Below are 20,548 nucleotides of genomic sequence, written 5' to 3' on the forward strand. Positions count from 1 at the left end.
CCTTTTTTTTCTGCACTACCTATACTTACTATATACTATACATATATTTTTATATGTCGTATTGACACAGTAAAGGGGTTGCTTCAATCTCGTTGCACAGGTACTGCACTTGTGTATAATGACAATATAGGCATTCGGTTCTATTCTGTTCTATTCTAAGTAGTGAGTGAGGAAGTGGACCCTTCCTCCCTCTGACCCCTTTCTATGTAATCCTGCAGGAGGCCAGTGAGGCTCGCACAGCCAGTAGCCTGTCCCTGGCGAGGGTACGACCCAGCCCCATCACCAACGGCACCAACAAGCACTCCTCAGCCACTGGATCCTCTTCCTCCTCCACCTCCTCCTCACATAGCAAGACCCAGCGCAGTGCCTCCACCTACCACAGGCAGCGGCGACACAGTGACTTCTGTGAGTCTCAACTCTAACGTCATCATTTTTTCTTGTGTTGTCTTCCCTGTGTTGGTCCCTTTTTTTCAACATGATTATTGCTTTTTTTTCCCACATTTTGGGCATTTTTTCAATGTTGTGGGTGCTTTTTTAAATATTTTTAACGTTGACATTTGCAGCGCTTATTTCGACAGCCCCATTTTTTGCGAGAAAAAATAAAGTAACGGAAAATTTCAATGTTACCCAAGGACAACATGAGGGTTAACTCCTGCTGAGCTGTACATTTTTATATATATTCATGTCTTTTCATACAAAAACAGATGCATTCACACCCAAAGAGAGACATTTTAAAGACTCTTATGAGTTGTTAGGAAAAACTAAACCAGTGATAATAAGATAAAAGAAGATTCCTTTATTGTCATTTACATATGAAATAAGATTCAGATGCACTACGTGAGAAAAAGATATCCTTTAAACATAGATTAAATACATTGCACATACCTATTCGAAACAGCTCACGTTCACACACGTGCAACTCATATACAAAATATCCACATATGCATGTTAAAAGTAAAAACATAGTCAATTACAGCTTCAAAAGTTTTTTTAAATCAAACATTTTGTTGAGGCTTTTTATCAATGTTTTTTAAAACTTTTTCTTACGTTTTTGTCCCTTTTTTCAACACTTTTGACGCTGTTTGGAATGTTTCTCACTCTTTTTGACGTTTAACACTACGTAACACTAACTTATTAAGTTTAGTTCTACAGTCATTTTTGGTATTTATGGACAATAAACCTCATTTATCGGAAATTATACCGAACGTTTGAGTTACAAAAGCAGAAATTAGAAATTATTTTGACTAAAATTAAAGGAAGGGATGTTGATGGATAACACAGACTGGAATATGTCAACTTTTACTCAATACTATTTCAAAACCACTTCAATGTTTTTTCAAATGCTATAAAATTGAATAAGAAGCCCCAAAATTAATGAAAGTAGAGATTTGTACTTGCCAAAGAGCGTTGTGTGGAATCAATCGTGTTATATTGGGTAGTTAAAAAGAACATTGATATAGGAAAATGGGTCGATTCAACCCAAGGACAACATGAGGGTTAAATTTTTGGGTAAAAAAACACATTTTTACAGTAAAGACAATGTATTTTATTTTTAATACTCTAGCAGGGAGATGGATTACTTAACTGCAGTTTCTCTCCTTGACTACTCATAAAAAACAGCTCATATTTTAGGAAGTATGACAGAAAATGTTAGTGCTTTTGAAACCTTGACTTTTTCAAACCGCGGAATAACTCGAAACCGGTAACCGGCCCATGCCTAGTTCAGACTAACATAACACTTAACATGCATGGTATTCAAATATCCTCACTTGGAAGTCTAGGCCTTGGGCTGTGACTATCTGTACTAAGGGGTCATACTGTAGATGCAGAATATTCCTTATACGAGTCTCTGTGTGTCTGCGTTCTGCTGTCCTCCACAACAAAGGCGGGCCCTCCATGCCCGTCATGCACCCCAAACGGAGCCCCACGAGCACGGGCGAACGTGAGCTGCGGGAGGGACGGATGCCTTCCCGTAAGGCCAGCTGCAGCGTGATGGGGAGCCACAGCCTCCCTCCGTCCAGCCCAATGGTCAGCAGTGCCAACAACCCCAACAAGTCTGAGATCCCAGACCGCCGCAAAGACATGACCGCCACCACAGTAAGTGACAGATGTCGTCCTCAAGGAGAGCGGAGACACAGCCGTTTAGAAACTAAAGGCACTGTTTCTAATTCCTGATCTTATCTCATTAGCATCACACAGAGACTAGTTATCCAGTATCACAGTAATGCAGGTAACTGTTGACAGGAACTCATGCTAGCCAAAGCATTTGACTATCTGTCAGAATGTAAACTGGGGGCCCTGACAGCTCAGTTGGTAGATTGGGCGCCCATATTTAGATGGTTTTCTCCTTGATGCACCGGGTCCAGGTTCGACTCTGACCTGCAAGCCTTTGCTGCATGTCCTTCCCCCTCTCTCCCCCTTTATGTCTTCAGCTGTCCTGTCATTAAAGGCCTAAAATGCCCAAAAAATAATCTTTGAAATAAAATGTTAACAAAAACACACAGGTGTAGATAGTTTTGACTTTCGGAAATTCGGCTCAGATCAGGTTCATCCCAGGTCCCCAGGACATCTTCCAGGCTTCCAAGCAAACTTATCACAGCGGGTAAACAGTGGAATTACAACTCCAGACCTGTCATTTAATGTCAAAAGAGACATCTGTGAATCAGCGAATACATGTTTTTGACCAGATCAGTTTTGCAGTGTGGAATAAAGCTCGCCTGTTTTTTTCACCACATGAAGGCATCTTTAAGTCTTCACTATTCACGACGTTACAGTAGAGCTGAAGTTAGGGACCGTCTCAAAGGTCTGTGCAAAATGGCTTTCTCATTTTTGAATGGCTCAGTGGTTCTCTCCCTTTTGTACACAAGAAAAAGATGAAATCCAGACTTTTATTTTCCCATTGTTAAAACACCTAGTTCTGTTTCTACTATTATTTAATTAACAATTACAAAGTGCTTATTTTAACTCCCACATATACTGTAGATGCATATATTTCTATTTCTTTATATATTATTATTTAATTAACAATTACACAGTGTTTATTTGAACTCAGTTCAGATATATGTATATGTATCTATAAAATTACACATTATATAAATAAATTATATATTATATTAAATGATGTATATAATATTTTCTATAATAATTACGTATTATTATACTATTAATTATATATATAATTATATATAAAATGTATATGTATATATATACACATATATAATAACAATTACAGTGTTTATTTGAACTCAGTTCAGATACCAGAAAAACACTTTGTAATTATGTTAATTAAATAATAATAGAACTATATATATATATATATATATATACGTGTATATACTGTATATAATATTTTTTGTCATATGTCCCTGTTCTGTCCGTACTTGTGCATGAAACTTTTGCTTTTGCTGTCCCTCTAGAACCTTTCTGGTTAAACAAAAGATAAATAAATGCAATACATAAGTTATTTTGTATATTTTGGGAGCAGCTTAACTCAGACATATACACAAGGAGCGTACATGGAAGTCCAAAACACTTTGACAGAACGTGAGTCAACAGTTTGCTGCTAGTGTGACTTTTTTTTAACAAAGTCCTTGTGTATAGTGAATGTGATACTGTAACAGTGTGTAGTGGATTTGGTTCCACTGAATCTCAAAGTGACTCTCATTATCTGCATCTCACCTTGTTCCCCTCTCTGTAGAACAACATCCCTGGAAGTGCCATGACACGCCGGAATACATATGTGTGCACTGACCGCACAGGCGCTGACAGACACTCTCTTCTGCAGAACGGCAAAGACAACAGGTATCACTTTTGCGTTGTTTTGTCACTGTCGTCAGGGTGATCATCGTCTGTTACGTCTGCGGCAGAGTCTGCAGCAGGTGCTTCCATCACGCTGTCAGTTATTATGCCTCCTTCTTTTTTTTTTTTCTTGCATTTTTGGCCTATGGTTTTGGCGCTTGGCAACAAACAGGCATTACATCACCAACTGGAACGGAGAGTGCGTTATCATGCAATCGAGGAGCAATGATTCGCCAAACCTGCTTTTTTTTCCCAGTCTTACAAATTTCTTCCGATTTTATTTGGTGGTAACAAGTAACAAAGATGCTTAGGGGAAATGTATTGGAGAAAAAGTATATATTTTATTTAGGGAAATTAGTGTAAAGTAAAGTACAGACATATTTGTAATTTATTACATTACAACACTGGCTCATTGGTTTTTGGGTTATTGTTTAGTACTTACCAAAATATTGCAGCGTAATGTTGCAATTTCTTTTCGTTAACCCTTGTGTTGTCCTCCGTCTGTTTTAACGTTACCTGTTTATCAAACATAAAGTATAAATTATCACCCCATTTAGCGTTACATCTTCTTAGCCAACTTCATTCCAAGTTGTTAGCACTAGTTTTACACTTCTTGTTGGAATTCAATGGTCAACAAACTTCATTTTTATGAAAATATACCTAATTTCTGAGTTTAAAAAAAGCAGAAATGATATATAATTGGGACTAATTGTTCAGATTAGAAGATGTGGAGTGGATAAGCCCAGACGGGTGGTATACTGCATGTCAAACGTTTCTGTATTGAAACCATTTACATTTTTTGGAACCATTCGTGTTATATTTGGCCATATTTATTTTATAGAAACTTTGAAAACGGGTCAAATTTACCCCGAGGAAAACAGAAGGCTTGCAACTTTTATTTTCCCACTGTTAAAACACCTAGTTCAATTTCTATTAAATAGTAGTAAATAGTAATAAAATTAGTAACTGGTAGCTCAGCAACCGGTATGGAACTCCCAGTATTGTAATAGCATCAGTATTGGACTTTTTTTAAGGATACCCAGCCCTAGGCCTAGCTTAAGGCGCTGTCCTTTCTGTTTGCTGTCTGCAGCTCCCTGGGACACCGCTTGCCTGCAGCGTCTCCGTCCACGCTCAGCATTTCTGGCGCCGGAGCGGCCTCCTCCTCTTCCTCTTCAGACCGATGCCGCCTGACCCGAGGCTCCACCATCCGCAGCACCTTTCACGGGGGACAGCTGAGGGACCGTGGGCCCCCCGTCTACTCAGCCCCCCCCACTTCACCCACCTTGTCCCACCATGACACCAGCCCCCTGCCGCACGCCCGCACCAGGGCAACCTCCAACCTCTTCACCAAGCTGACCTCCAAACTCACTCGCAGGTAAATGCATGCATGGCACCATATCACCAGATAAACAACACTCTCAAATCTGTGCATTAAATATGAAGCTACAGCCTGAAGACTGTTAGCTTAGCTTAGCATAAAGGACCAAACAGAGCCTACCAGCATCTGTAAACCCTCACTACTGTCACTGCCCAATGTGAGCAGAGTGCAGATTTAAACGGTTTACGACATAACATGTCATTTTGAAATTTGTGAAATCCATGAAATAATAAACCTTTGTCATTACAAACAATAACAGAAGATGGGAATCATTTCAAGAACTCTTTAGCTATCTAGCTGTGATTGTTTGAGTACCAACACGTGCTCAAAACGCCATTCAAGTGACGGCCTTTGTTGTGTTTGATTGCTAGCTTGTAGCAAAGCTAGCAGTCATTTCAAAAACGTTGTAGCTATCTATTACAGTTTGACTGCTAACGTTAGCTCAAAATGCCATTCAAGTGACAGCCTTTGTTGTGTTTGATTGCTAGCTTGTAGCAAAGCTAGCTGTCATTTCAAAAATGTTTTGCTAACGTTAGCTCAAACCTTTGTTGTGTTTGATGCTAACTTGTAGCCAGCAGTGAACCAACTTTGTGAAGTAGGTCCATTTTTACTGTATTGACATTACAGAAGTCTCTCGTAGCATCTTATATGCTAACTACTTGTCACAAAGTGACGCATGCGTAACTCTTAGCTTCACTCGTCGCAAAGTGACGCATGCGCAACTCAAATCTGGGCTCTCCTCAACATTGGGCAGTGACACTACACTGTTTTTTACACAGATGAAAAAACAAGATACATAACCGTTAGAAGTGCTAGTACGCGTGTTTTTAACTTTGGACAGAGCCCGGCTAGCTTTTTCCCCCTTTCTCCTGTCTCTGTGCTAAGCTAAGCTAATAGTCTGTCAGCGCTAGGTTGATTTTTACTATACCAACATGAGTGGTGTCGATGTTCTCATGTAACTCTGAAAGAAAGTACAATATAATTTCAGAGATGTTATAAGCGGCTCAAATGTAAAATATGTCTTTCGAAGACAAAATTCACATTAAATCAAACCAAGAAAATCAAATCTGATATCAAGTCATGTAGCGTTGTTGTGAAGTTCTTCCTTTCAGCTTGAGCACAGCCTGGATATGGATCCATGCTTATATCACAACACTGTATTCACCCGGCCTGTTGGCAAGCCTTCTGTGGCCCCGGATTATCCTCTGCTCCCCCAGTCGTCATAATCACACATGTCTAATCTTATCAAACCTCAGCTTTATCCTTGCCAATCAGCTGCTGCGCTGCGCTCTTTTCCACCACTTGCTCTCCTGTGATTCAATTATATTCTCTTTTATCCCCCAACCCCATCCCTCTGCTCTCACACCGTATTCCCTCCTTTTTCTCCGTCTTTATCTTGTTGTGCTTTTCCCCCCCTTGTCATGGCATCAGGGTCAACCTTGACCCGTCCAAGCGCCAGGGCTCAAACAAATCAGTCTCGGGTTGTACTCTTCCACAAGGATCAAAAACAGTTAGTAAGTTCCCGTGTCTCTGGCTTCTTTCTTGTCTGCCTGTGCCGCCCCCGTCTGTCTGCCTGACTTCTTCATACCTCTTATCTATGAATTAGTGCTTGTCTGCATGACTTGTTAATCATTTTCATACTGTCAAGGTCCCGCACACTTGGTTTCGAGCATGGTTGCAATCAAGCAGACATTTATTTGATTTTTCAACTTTCAGTTTCAGGATGTCATTGTCATTGTCAGCACAGACTGCCTTTAATTAGTCAGTGTGCCCTTAGAAATGAGTGTTTACATTTTGTGTTTGTGGTCGATGGGTCGAAAGTCATTACATGTTTATTCCATCTGTTGTTGGCAAGAATGGATGGTAATGCGCAGTCCTATGAACAGAAGGACTGCATTTACATACTGCATGCTTTATAACTTGTGAAAAAGGGAAAAAGTCCATATCTGCAAGGGTTTGACACACTGTTGTGCACATTGTGCGCTTGTTGTTGATGCTTGCTTGTTCTCACTTTATGATATCCAATCCTGAATGCCGTCTCATCTGAGAGGCTTAGTCAGAAGACTCATTGTTGGAGATGTTCCAATACCATATTTTACCTCCTGAGACCGATTCCTATACCTGAACGTGTGTCGATCCGATACCAGTGCATTAAAAATAAATAAATCTTTATACATATACAGTATATGTATGAATATGATATGTTTGCTATCATTGTTAAATGGCTTGGCTGGGGTTGAACCCTTTGTAAAACATGAACAATGTGAATGAGGTGCCAGGGAATTGGATGTAAGTGTGCATACTGTACACATTGCCGTGACACTGGTAGGATTTTCCAGTGTTAGTTATTGCCAAATTGCGGACATTTTGCTAACGTTAGCTCTGACTAACATTACACTCTGTTATACATCCATGTCCTTTTCACTGATTTGCCATCTTAAGAAATGCAAATTTGAAAGAAACAGTCATTTACTTACTAAATTACTTACTTACTACTTAAAAAGTTGATCTGTTTTGGGGCTAAATTACTTGGTATTGAATCGGTGCACAACATTGCAAACTTCCTGATATAGATACATGTATTTTAGGCAGATTTTTTTGGAGGTTTTTCTGATACTGGTACCACAACTCTACTCATTGTACTGTAGTGGCCTTACTCTGCTTGTTTGTCCTGCAGGGTCACAAATGAATCTGAGGGAATCAGGAGATTTGCGGTCACAAGGTCAGTACATGTACAGTATTACTCAAAATAGATGGTGGATCATCTCTGTTTTCATGAGATTAGTAGTAGCAGCCACAGTCCAATGCCTGAGCATTTCTCTAATATCGCCCCCCTCTCCCTAGTTGCCATCTACCTGGGTATCAAAAAGCGTCCGAGCCCCGGGCCGTCGGACGTGGCTGGGATCTGAGAGGCGGTGTGCGGCGTGACCCTGCGGAGGTGGTTCTGGCTCTGCAGGAGGCGGCGCTGGGATGTGGCTGCCAGGTCCACCATGCCGGCCCCTTTCTGCTCTCCTGCACCCACGGCGTGGCAGGGGGCCGCGTGGCTTTCGAGGCCGAGGTGTGCCAACTTTCCACGGGCACCTCCGAGACTTCTAACGGGGTGCGCTACACGCGACTCTGGGGGACGCCGCTAGCTTTTCGGGACATTGCCACCCAAATCTCTAAGGACCTTGAACTTTGAACGGAGGTTGTGTGTGTGTGTGTGTGTGTGTGTGCGCGTGTGTGCGTGTGTGTGTGAGTGATCATTAATGTGTGTGTCCGCAAATGGAGGGTGGGGTGGACATAATTGAAGAAAAAATAGCAGATAAGGGGCTGGACCCGAATAGACTTCTCCTTCTCTTTCGTGACTACCCCCCCACCCCCCGCGCACACACACACACACACACACACACACACACACACACACACACACACCCCTCACCCCACCCGTAAAGTCACTGAGGTACCCCTCCCTCCACCCATTCACCCCACCCAGCTCAGCCAACTTCTTCACTGAGCGACTGCACCCATTGGACCTGGATCAGACGGAATCTAGTTCTATATTTTTTATTGCTACTCTAGCCATAATGACTCTTTATGTTATGTATTGCTCTAGTCATTGTTTTTACCCACTCTCACTTTCACCACTACGGGGAAAAAAATTCTCCTGTGTACTGGTTGTAATTGACCAGCCAGTCCTTTTTATTTTTTATTTTGTTTTTTTTAATCCATGACTTTTCAGCACCTGGGGACAATGACATGCACAAACGTGGATGTGGTCCGACTCAGTGATCAGACCAGCAGCCGGCGAGGGTTGCGTTGCTTTGATCACGCAGCAGTGACGACTGCACTGGATTAAGGTCAGTGGGAGCAGGGTTGACAGGCCCTTTGAAAACAGCCAATCAGAGGCTGACCTGGAATCCAGAAAGCCCGCCTCATGTACTGATTAGAGTTGTCGCCTCTCTCAATCACATTAGTTTCTCTGCATGGGAATAGCAAATTAAAATTAAAATGTAGATTTTTTTTAACAAGAAGAAGACATTGTGGTGCAGTAATGCCAGGCTCCATTCAGGATTCTTGCTAAAATCACAATTAAGTTAAATCACAGCTGATTTTTGGTTAAATATAAGGTTGTATAACTTTTATACCTTTGCTGTCATGAATACTTTTCCTATGCTAGCTCTCTAAAAGAATGAACAGAGAGGCTTGCAAAGATACCTGCACACTCGGTGCTCTCTGATTGGCTGGATTCATTGTTTGTCAGCGCTGGTCACCATCAGTAAAACTAGTTCAAAGCCTTTAGATTTTTCCAACCTCCCACCCCCGTTTCATCTCTTTTCACGGGCTACACACGAAGTCCTCAACTGTTGAGATTGTTCAAGGAATTAAAGCAAGCGAGAGCGACAAATGGGGATTTTTTTGTTTTGTCGTGCAAACCTCGCCCCTGAAACCCGTCAATCGTCCCTCCCTCCACGACATGACAGAGACACTGTAAATTTGGCTTATTTTTCCGTGCAATGCAATTCTTTGGTTCTACTCAGTGCCATGGGATCTCACCTCAGCCATCATCTCTGTAGTTGGATGGGAAATACCAAAAGCAGATCAGCCAAGCAGCGAAACCTCTCCAATCACTCACACACACACACACACACACACACACACAAAGGTACATGCACTTCTAAATGTCCACCCTCTCTTTTTTGTGGCACAGTCTATAAACTGGTCTGTCTATAATTGATGACTGTGGGCTGTGAGGTATGGGTGGGGGTGGGGTGTGTGTGTGTGTGTGTGGGGGGGGGGTGTTCTGACTCTGGATACAGGCTTGACGAAGGCAGTGTGCATAGTGTTTTCTTCTTGTTAGTCCAGTTGCCTTTTAAAGTGAACAACCCCCAGCGCCTTCATACAGTGCATATTTAATGTTTCAAAAAAGAGAGAGACAGGAAAAAAAACGTCCTTTCTAAGCTTTCTATTCTCCCCCCCTGTTTTCAGTCAATGACGTACTGTGATATTTACGTAGGCTACAGAGAACATGTCGTTTGGCTGCTGATTTACTGTTAATACTATCTCTCGGTTGTGGCTTTGCTCATGGTGACCCAAATCCCCCCTTACCCCGCCCCCATTTCCTCTCCCATCCATCATAAACTTCCCTGATTCCCTACATTGAACAGGGACGCCCCACCTTAGCTGTCCACCGCCTTCGTATGTACCACCGACTTTTTTCAACCGTCACGATGACTCGGCTCTTCGTATGAGACCCTGTTTTCATGCACAGGGGGTCAAAAACACTCGGCCATCCTCTCACAGTGTAGACCCATGTACGACATCTTCTCAGTCCAGTTTGGCGTGTGCTGTTTCATGGAGCCCAGCAGGGGAGACTGGTGTCCACCTGACTTTCCTCCCCAGGGTGAGAAGCAGACACCCACATGGACACCCAGAGTCTGTCCTTGTCCTCTCCCTGGACGCTTTCTCATTGTGGTGTATATTAGCATTAGGTAATATAGACCTCAATGCACTTTGCTTTGACTTGAATCAGCTCCTTCCAGTGTACCTGTATAGGTAATACCCAGAACTAGCCACTGGAGGGCGCCAATGTCTTAAATGTGAAACACTTCAATTTGTGGATATTTGCACAGGTACTTTATTTATTTTTTAGAATAATATCATTTAAAAAATAAAAAAAAACAGGATTTATATCAGTCAGTTGATGGCTGTATATAAAATATATGAATATAGTATATATCTTAGAGCTCAAGGTTTATTTATAGCTAGAGCAAGGGAAGTAATTCTAGTTTAAAGCCGATTCTGTCAGTGACAATGGGGAACCAAACCAATCTGCAATCCTGCATGACTTCAGAGTTTTGGTTGGGGGGGGTGGTGGTGGGGGGGGGGGCGATGAAACATGATGCACACCTAGGGTTGGAAGCTTTGTGGAAAGCAGACACGGATCGTTTTAGAGAAATGAGAGAAATGGTGCTAGGCCTAAATGTGGTACCTGGTCCTCCCCCCCCCCCCCCCCCCCCCCCCCCTCCCCACTCCCCTCCGTTGACATAAGCAAAACAGGGGGCTTTGGCGAATCCCAGTAACTCTGCTCCACCTTGTTTGCTAGAGGATTAGTCCACGAGAGAGGGCTTCTGGGTTCTTACAAGTATTTCGACATGCCATGAAATGCAGCGTACAGAAACAATGTTCCGTCGTAGATCCAGCGAGGACCTTTACATTTGGGAATAAATTGTGCAGTTTGGTTCTCTTTTAACTTGAATTTACACCGATACCCAATAAGTCCCTAACATGTTGAAAGCCCTGGGTTGCATTCAAGCCATAGAAATGTCACGTCACTGTCTCCCGATCGCAAATATGAATCATGTTGTTAGGGAAGCCTTTTCGGTGGAAATGAAATGAAATGGGCTAAAAAAAAAAAGAAAACAAAGAGAGAAGCAAATAAACTTGGTGTAAAACATCTCACTCTTAGTATATGATGGATGAACATTGTCTTAAGGTGGAATCTACTGTGAAACGTTCTTGAAAAGATTTTGTAAAGTAACTGTGTGTTCTCAGAGACGGTTTGTCGCTGGTGTGGTTTAGATGGTACAGTATTAGGACCCCAGGGGGGGGCTCGGCAATTAACATGCACTGTCATTTCAAAACTGATTTTGGAAACGGTTGATGTTATATGCAAAAAGGGACTGAAGAAACACACCCAGTTTGACCTGTGCGAGTAATTTTACACTGCTCTGCTGTTGAATTCCTCCCCTCAGACACAAACTGTACACTGAGATGGAGTGGATGTGGTTTATAAGGGAGAACATGGAGCTGAAGATTAATAAAATTCACTGATGTTGGCATTTTCTTTCCTTCATTTTGGTCACACCATCTGAATATTTGTTTGATCGTGTGAAGATTATCGGCTACTTTGTTCATTGTGATTTCCAGTTTTCCATGCAGCAGCACAAAAGATCCAAGTGATTCATTTAGTTGTTTAATGGGGTTTTATTGAGCAGTATGAACAGCTTCAATAATCATTACTCTTTATAAGAAAAAAGTAGGTGGTGCCACGTGTGCCAGGCGAGCCCAGCTCAGTGGAGGCTGATCCCAGGATGTTACCAACCAACACAGGAGAACGTGAAAAAACAGAACAGGAGGGTCAGAGGAACGAGAACAAAGAAAACCAAAGCTGGAAGGAAGAAATAGGCGAGCAGAGTCAAGAGTCTCTTGGTGGAGCGGCTGTTTCTTCTGCAAGCCCGTCAGCTGGCTCGATTGCACGCGACTGGTCACGAGATAAACACGCCATTGTCCCTCTTTACTTCTGTGCGGGGATCATGCTGTCGATGGCCTCTCCCTTCTCCAGCTTCTTCTCCATCTCCACCATCAGCTTGACACCATCAACCACCAGCTGGACCTGGGCCACCTCGGAGGAGCCCAGACGGTCGGCGTTGGAGATGTCGAACACGCCACCCACGGAGGCGGTGTCCACACCACCTGAAGAGGATAAGGGATGACAGATTACAGATTACGCATTACTCAGTAGAGATCTGAATGGACCTGCCAGGCTGATTCGCATACAGGAAGCAGTGTTGTCTCTTATGACAGATTTGGCCTCTACATACAGTGAAAAAAACAGCTTATAGGGCTGCACAATATATCTATTTTTTTTTTTTATATAGTCATCACAATATCAACCGGCTGGAATACAAAAATCCCAAAAGGATGTGACATATCGCAATGGACACGATTGAAATGTAACTCATTCATTTCTTTTTCGTAGTGTCTCATGTTCAATATAACAATCAATAAAGTTTGAAATGATTTCCTATTTATTTTTTTTAATCCAACAAGCAATGTGTTTGTATTTTAGCAGAATGCTGACAGCAGCAGAACTGAGTACATTTTAAGATCTATTTATTTATTAAGTAAGTTATATCGTTATCGTGATACTGAGCAATGTTACCGCGTATGAGTGGCCGGGTTGGTTCAGTGGTAGAGCAGGCGCACGTGTACTTTGAGGCTTGTGCAGAGGTCGAGGGGTCAAATCCAACCTGTAATCATTTCCTGCATGTCTTCACCCTTTCTCACCTAACTGTCATGTTAAAAATTAAAGGCAGAAAAGTCCAAAAAATATTCGTATAAAGAAATGTTATGGCATATTGTCCTTATGCAGCCCTAACAGCTTATAAAAGCAACGATTAACTCAGTTTAAAAAACACAATGAATGTGTGCAAAGTGACAGTGTTTGCATGGGTCATTAGCCTACTTTATATTAAAGACGTTAATATCAGTGGGAATGAAGGAGTGTTTCAAAATGTTTTTCTTGTCTTGAGGGACGTTATAGCGGAGGCGTGATGGCACTTCCTGGGAACACTCCTGCAGACTCTTTTCCCAGTCCCTTGATCCGCAGGTGTACAAGCCAAGAGGGGGTCAGTTTGTACTGTACCTGTGCCACGCTTCTGCAGACGCAGCCTCGTGAGTATCTCGTCGAACTTGGCGTGTGTGCTCAGCTTGGGCAGCTTGACGTGGACGCCGCCACGCAGGCCGGTTCCCAGGTTGGAGGGGCAGGTCAGGATGTAGCCCAGATGCTCGTTCCACATGAAGCCGTGGTTGTGCTTCTTGAAGATCTCCTCAATCTGGGAGGTGAAAAATATGAAAGTAAAGTCAGAGGAACATCCAGCAGTGATCCACGCTGCTTGCACTCTGCTTGTTTAGACCAACGGTGGAAGAAGTATTCAGATCCTTTACTTAACCCTCCTGTTGTCCTCGGGTCAAATTTGGCCCATTTTCAAAAAAATCAGCAATTTGGGTTTCTTTCAACCAAATTGTCAAAAACTTAAAAAAAATAACAAGGATGGTTCCTACAACGGTTGTAACAAGTAAAATAAAAAATAAAAAGACCAGTACACTACTTTCATTACATTTGGTTTTAATCGATTTATAACATTGGGAAACAAATGATAAAAGAACACTAAAAATAGTGGCAAAAATGTCTGAAAAAGCTGCAAAAATGTGGGGGAAAAAATGATAAAAACAAAACAAACTGAGAAAAACGTCAGGAAAGCAACAAAAGTGTGGAGAAAATACAACAAAATTGTTTTCATTTTAAATTCATACCCAGAAAAACCTAAGTTGTACGGTCAGTAGGAAGACAACGCAAGGGTTAAGTAAAAGTACTAATACCACACTGCAAAAAAAACTATGCTACAAGTAAAAAGTCCTGCATTTAAAATATTAACATAGGTAAAAGTATGTATTTATCTTCAAGGAAATGTACTGAAAGTATTAAAAGTAAAAGGACTCAATGCAGAAAAACCCTCCCATTGTAGAAATTGTAGATGATCCAGTCATGGGTGTGTTAATGGTCTCATCATCTCAGCTGGACTTGTAGGACGTTATATGGCTGGCTAGTTTTATTTATAGGTACAGAACTTGAGTAAATGTACTTAGTTACATTCCACAAGCGGTTTTGACCGGGTTTTATTTATGCGTACCTTCTGCAGGCCGACGCAGAAACGCTTGAAGACCTCCCTCATGTTGCCACCCTGCTGCATGGAGATGACACGCAGGTGATCCTCCTCGTTCACCCAGACCAGGAAGGTCTTGTTGTCGTTGTGCCTGGACGGAGATAGAGACAAGGGACACAGCACACAGTAAGACACACAGGGGATGCAGAAGCATGATGAGAGTCTTTTTTTTCTTTCCAGTATTTTAGTTTATTCATTGAAATTGGATTATGCATTGGTGAGTGCTCAGATTAAGCGCTTCTGAGGGTTTTTTTTGTAGCATCTCTCCATCATATCTTTTATTGATTATGTGTATATGTTGACTCTGTGCAACAAACTATATGTGTTGACTCTGTGCAATATGACTAAATTGTTTAATCCATGTGCCATTATTATTACATCTGTGCATGATTTTTCATTTGGGCAATTTTCATAGTGCAATTGACTAATTCATGTGTAATTTACTGTATAATACACTTTGCTATATCTTGTACACTAATCTGTTGCTGTACATTTATATATTACTGTTGCAAACCGCAATTTCCCCTCTGGGGGACAAATAAAGGTTTTGTTATCTTTTCTGATCTTATCTTAATCTGTAGTATTTTTATATTTGTAAACCAATAAAGTATACTACACTGTTCACAGCGGGTCCCACTCACCAGATGCCTCTGCCGTCGGGCCAGTCGCGGGCCATGCCAGCGCAGGTCAGCAGGGGAGAGACAGGCTTGTCAAACAGGAAGTGATCATTGATCAGCTGCTCCTGCTCAGCATCAGTCATAGACTTCAGGGGGTAGTACTTTCCCTTGAACTCGCCATCCAGGCTGGTCAGAGCTGGAGAGACACATGGACGTGTAGGAGACTGAATGATTCTTCTGCCATGGATCGCAACAAGAAACAGTGAGTTGTGGGAGCTACTGCTGAGAGCCATCTGTCACTTAACAGAAGAATACGTATGTTCCAGTGGAGCATAATAATGAATTGTATTTCCATTTTTAACTTCTACTAAGGAATTGTCCTGTTATTGTTTTTTCCCCTTTTTTTTTTGTTTCTTCCTGTTTTATATACTAAATGTTACTATCTTTTGTCTTTTTTGTTGTAACTCCAACCTGCCTACTGGACTGCAGATGGAAATTAGCCCTTTAGGCCAGGGGTTCCCAAAACTTTCAGTCCACAACCCCCAAAGTAACGGTGCAAGTGACTTGCGACCCCCCCACTATAAACGTATTTAAACATTGCGCGCAACCGCGCACGCACTATAGGCGTGTCCAAACACGAGCATATTGACAACACAAAATGACACGCAAAATAACACAACTGTTTTATCTTGTGTTAAGATCATGGCTAACATATGCTATTTCTAATCGTCTAATTCTATTTTATTTCTGGAAATCAACTTGCGACCCCCCCCTCTCTGGCTCGCAACCCCCTTGTGGGTCCCGACCCCCACTTTGGGAATCACTGCCTTAGGCTACAATCTGACACATTTACATGTACTGCTGTACTTGTTCATCAGTGTGCATTATCCTGAATGAATATATAAATGAATCGCTGTATTCTTCCTGTTACCCTTAAATGACACTTTCCAGACCATCCTGTCCTGACCTAAAACCGATGAGAACTTACCCTCAACGGACAGCTTCTCAATGCCTCTGCGCTCCCCACGGCTGCTGTGTGGGGGCAGGGTGAATCCCTTGATGCTGCGGCCAGTACGGACACGGCTGGACAGGACGTAGGCGGGGTCCAGGTCGTCACCACCCTAATGACAAAATGACAAAGTCCGATTACAAAGTGAAACAGAGGCCAGAAATGTAGGGCACTGAGCATCTTCACGTTCCTATTTGTCCAGCTGAAGGTGTGCAAATCAATGACATGACCCAGTTTAGTGTATGGTTTGAAACACTGAAAGTCTAAAACTAACCCTAACCCTACAGCAAGTATGCATCTTCTGAACCATCTGCTCTTTGTTAAAAAGAAAACAGGGCTACTGCACCTTCAGGTTCTCGAAGTTCAGGTCGGTCTTGTGCTTGTCGGTGGGCTTGTATCCATTATGACGGTCTGAGATGATGGGGTCAAGCAGATCCTTGAAGATCTCGTAGGACTCCTCATCACCAGCAACGCAGCCAACAGTCATAATGAAGGGGTGACCTGAATTCAGGGAGCAAAGTGGAAAGAGACAAGCTCATGAGTATTTCATTTGGTGATTGTATTCACAGGTTAAACTAAGAAATACACAGTTCTGTTTCTCTGAATGATTTAATGCTGCGTAAAAGAGATGTAGGTGTCTCTCTTGTCTCACCGGGGTTGTCAACTCCAGTCTGGATGACATCATCCAGGGTGAAGCCATTGGGTGTCTGCTTGTCCCTCAACTTGCCATACAGCTCCTTGGTCAGGACCTTGGCCATATGGTTGTTGTGCTTGGTCAGATCGGGGTACTCATCCTCAACTTTGTAGTTGAGTTTGAAGTTGTTGTGGGTGTTACCGAAAGGCATGATTGCTTTCTAACACTGCGAAGAGAAGGGAAACACAGGATGAGCAAACTTAAACCAATGGACGATCAATCAAATAACAGTTCCTCCTAATATGACTCCATCTGTGAAGATAATCTGAGTATCCACAAAATATTTCAGCATTTGGAGATATGGGATATTCAGCAGCTGGAGATATGGGACATGACAGCTGGAGAGGGGGGTCGACAGAGGAATCCTGGTGACAATTGTTAGTCAATTCTCGACTGCTCAAATGTCTAGTTGAAATAGAGTCGGGGGAGGAGCCCGCTGGCTGGATATTTTTAGCATCGGCACTTCATGACCCTTTCTTCCAAATGTCCTCAGCACATACAAGTAGTATTTTAATTACCTGCGCACATGCACAACCTCAGTTCTCCAATTTGCATTTTGACACATAAATACGCATGGAGAAGTCTTTGGTGGCCGTGTTTTACATGTAGCTTTTGGAAAACACCTTCTTAATATCACACTTGTATCACAATTCACCCTGCAGGTTCAAACACTTGCAAGTTGTCACTATGCTGACAGAAATCTGTCCCTTCAGGAACCCTCCCCCACAGTCCCACAGGATCTATTTACTTCTAATCATCTATGCATGTCACCTTTTTTATGATTAGTTTCATCTTGCCTTGAGAGGCCTATCACATGAATGCAATGATGCACTTCTGCTGCAGTGTGGCATTTTGGCAATAAGCCAAATTGGATTATGAAAGTAACATTTTCGATGCACTTTGCGAAGAACGTTTGTAAGGACGTCTTAAAAACGCTTAAATGTCTAAATCAATGGACATCCAGTGTCTTCAGACAGTCTCTTACATGTCTGAAAACTTTAAAGCACCTGTCCACATAAATCAGCGCTCTGGATATGTAGTGACACAGCGTTGCAGCTACCGCTATGCTAAAACATCACGTTCATGCAGGGTTTTTTTTCCATTTAATAACGTCATTGAGAATAATCTGACAAAATTTGATGACCTCTGATACCCAGTAGGTCTCTTATTATTCCCCCCAGAATGCATCATATAGACATCCCAGAATTGCAGTGCATTTATCCTTGGATTTCATCACAGACTTTGAGTCCAAAGCCCAGAAAAAAGCAGCCAAAAAGAGTTATTCTCTCCAGTTCTAAATGTTTGAAAAGTTCTCCGAATCCGCACGTCTCCAAATATCTGCACCTCTTTCTTTATCTCCACAAAACTACTAATCTCTGGTACATTTCTTTACCTTCACAGCAGACAAGAAACAGAGGTAACAATCCTTGGGATCAGATCCTGTTCACCGCAGACAAAATAAGGGTCACCCAACTTTGGAGGTTTTTTCTCCCTATTTATATACTGGGCAGACACTCAGCCATTGGCCTGTCCATTTTAGTGCCTGCTGCGCCCTCATTGGCCAGATCCTCTGCACTGATACTCTGAACAGTTTATGAAAGGGGACGCATTTACATCTCAGTCATCTAAGATGGGTAGTGCAGCTGTGAGCTCACCCCCCACCCACCCACCCCTAGTCCCTTCCATAGCACTGTTGGAGGTAGTTAAAGCAACTGAAAAAAGCTGAGCTTCACTTTTGCCACGCATGTGGAGGGGGGGGGGGATCAGGGTCCCTTGTGTGAGGCGTAAAGATTGGACAGAGTTAGTCAAATGGCTTCCGTGTAGATATACTGTCAAAAGAAACGGTTTATCCATCTCTGACAGATATGAATTGATCCAAGATATGAATGATAGATATCTCCATGGTGATGAGTAATGGTCAGTTTTGCACCAAAGTATGGATATGCTATATTCAACAGCAGCAGCTTGTTGGGGGAAATTGTGTAATGAACTGACTCAAGGTCCAAAACATTAAGGAAGATTATTTTAGTAATTATTATGTTATTTTAGACCAGTGGTGGAAGTGGATTCAGTAAAAGTACTTACACCACACTGTAGAAATACTCTGTTACAATAAAAGTCCTGCATTGAAATTGTTTGTAAAACTATGTAAGTATCATCTGGAAAATGTGCTTCAAGTATTGAAAGTAAAAATGACTCAATGCAGAAAAATCTTCACATTTTAGAAATGATCCAAACAGTTCTATCAATCAACTAAGCATTTTACCGGCCAATCATTCCAGTTTAATCTTAAAAGATTGTATTTTTTAAACTACGTGTGTTTTGTGTGCAGAAATCTGAATGTGTGAAGTAACTGGTAACTGAAGCTGTCAGATGAATGTAGTGGAGTAAAAATTTAGCAGAGTAGAAGTAGAAAGTGGCATTAAAAGAAAATACAAAACTGAAATACAAGTACCTCAAATATGTACGTAAGCACAGTACTTGAGTAAATGTACTTACTTTACATTCCACCACTGTTATTGACACACTTTAATCAAGGTTATGCAAAAAAAGTGGGTGACGACAACAACAATATCCACCTGTACTGAGGAAGTTAATCAGCTGATTGATGTAGTCTGGGGTAAAGTCTGTGTCGGGCCAGTACATTTTGATAGGGCAATCAACCAATGGGGAAACACCAACACACACGTCACCACACTCACTCCGACTATTGCTGCAACTCCATCCCTCAGTAGCTGAGCGACAGACTTTACCATCCAAACCGGTGGCCCTCGATCAATCAATCAAACCGAGCCAGGCAGAGTGGAAATGCAGGGGTTGGAACAACTGTCACTTCCTTTTTAGGAGCTCAGTTTGACATTTTAGGTACAGACAAAACCAAAATGGAATTTGCTGTCAAATAGACACTTTTGTAAAGATTTTTTTGGGGCATTTTTTCCCTTTATTAGTGACAGTGGATAGACAGAAAAGGTGGGAGAGAGGTGGGCCGCAGGTTGGACTTGAACCCTGGCTGCTGCAGGACTAAGCCTACATGATAGATAGATAGATAGATAGATAGATAGATAGATAGATAGATAGATAGATAGTCTTAGATAGATAGATAGATAGACAGATAGATATAGATAGATAGATAGATATAGATAGATAGATAGATGATAGATAGATAGATAGAAGATAGATAGATAAACAGATAGATAGATAGTATAGATAGATAGATAGATATATAGAATATAGATAGATAGATAGATAAACAGATAGATAGACAGATAGATAGATAGATATATAGATAGATAATATAGATAGATAGATAGAGAAACAGATAGATAGATAGATAGATAGATGATAGATATAGATGATAGATAGATAGATAGATAGATAGATAGATAGATAGAAGATGATAGATAGATAGATATGAGATTCCCAAAAAATGGGAAATTATAGTGTTGCAGCAGCAAAATCACACAGCACAGAATATAAATATGAATGAAATACTAGGATACAATATGCATGCATACAATATACACAAAATAACATTAGGATAAAATACAAGAACAAATATTTGAA

At 41.7% G+C, this 20,548-nt stretch overlaps 2 protein-coding genes across 6 annotated transcripts in view; one reads left to right on the top strand and one right to left on the bottom strand.

The window, feature by feature from the left end:
- The window catches only part of mark4a (MAP/microtubule affinity-regulating kinase 4a), a 35,933-nt gene extending 23,936 nt beyond the window's left edge, over positions 1 to 11,997 (top strand). Inside the window, exons 12-18 of one of the 5 annotated variants that reach the window (XM_032533085.1) lie at positions 219 to 405; positions 1,886 to 2,097; positions 3,698 to 3,801; positions 4,889 to 5,173; positions 6,608 to 6,690; positions 7,854 to 7,932; positions 8,021 to 11,997. In XM_032533085.1, the coding sequence (XP_032388976.1) occupies positions 219 to 405; positions 1,886 to 2,097; positions 3,698 to 3,801; positions 4,889 to 5,173; positions 6,608 to 6,690; positions 7,854 to 7,932; positions 8,021 to 8,357 (1,287 nt within the window). In that variant the 3' untranslated portion in view covers positions 8,358 to 11,997. Of the gene's footprint in view, positions 1 to 218; positions 406 to 1,870; positions 2,098 to 3,697; positions 3,802 to 4,888; positions 5,174 to 6,607; positions 6,691 to 7,853; positions 7,933 to 8,020 lie in introns of all 5 variants that reach the window. The other 4 variants (XM_032533083.1, XM_032533084.1, XM_032533081.1 and 1 more) reach the window with 4 other exon arrangements.
- A 125-nt stretch (positions 11,998 to 12,122) lies between these two features.
- ckma (creatine kinase, muscle a) lies at positions 12,123 to 18,633 on the bottom strand. The gene is made up of 8 exons (XM_032533096.1): positions 18,378 to 18,633; positions 16,943 to 17,150; positions 16,637 to 16,791; positions 16,270 to 16,402; positions 15,306 to 15,477; positions 14,632 to 14,755; positions 13,584 to 13,773; positions 12,123 to 12,631 (listed from the first exon to the last, which is right to left on the bottom strand). Exons 2-8 carry the CDS (start codon positions 17,133 to 17,135, stop codon positions 12,453 to 12,455), a joined length of 1,146 nt encoding a protein of 381 aa, XP_032388987.1. The 5' UTR covers positions 17,136 to 17,150; positions 18,378 to 18,633; the 3' UTR covers positions 12,123 to 12,452.
- Positions 18,634 to 20,548: the final 1,915 nt, after the last annotated feature.

Source organism: Etheostoma spectabile, chromosome 13 (genome assembly GCF_008692095.1).
Source record: "Etheostoma spectabile isolate EspeVRDwgs_2016 chromosome 13, UIUC_Espe_1.0, whole genome shotgun sequence".
NCBI lineage: Eukaryota > Metazoa > Chordata > Actinopteri > Perciformes > Percidae > Etheostoma > Etheostoma spectabile.

Excerpts from the sequence above, each read along its gene's own strand:
- ckma (XM_032533096.1), bottom strand. The coding sequence starts at position 17,135 with ATGCCTTTCGGTAACACCCACAACAACTTCAAACTCAACTACAAAGTT. Across the intron at positions 16,403-16,636 it reads TGAACTTCGAGAACCTGAAG|GGTGGTGACGACCTGGACCC; the intron begins GTGCAGTAGCCC and ends TTTTGTCATTAG. Across the intron at positions 13,774-14,631 it reads TCTGCGTCGGCCTGCAGAAG|ATTGAGGAGATCTTCAAGAA; the intron begins GTACGCATAAAT and ends TTCACCTCCCAG.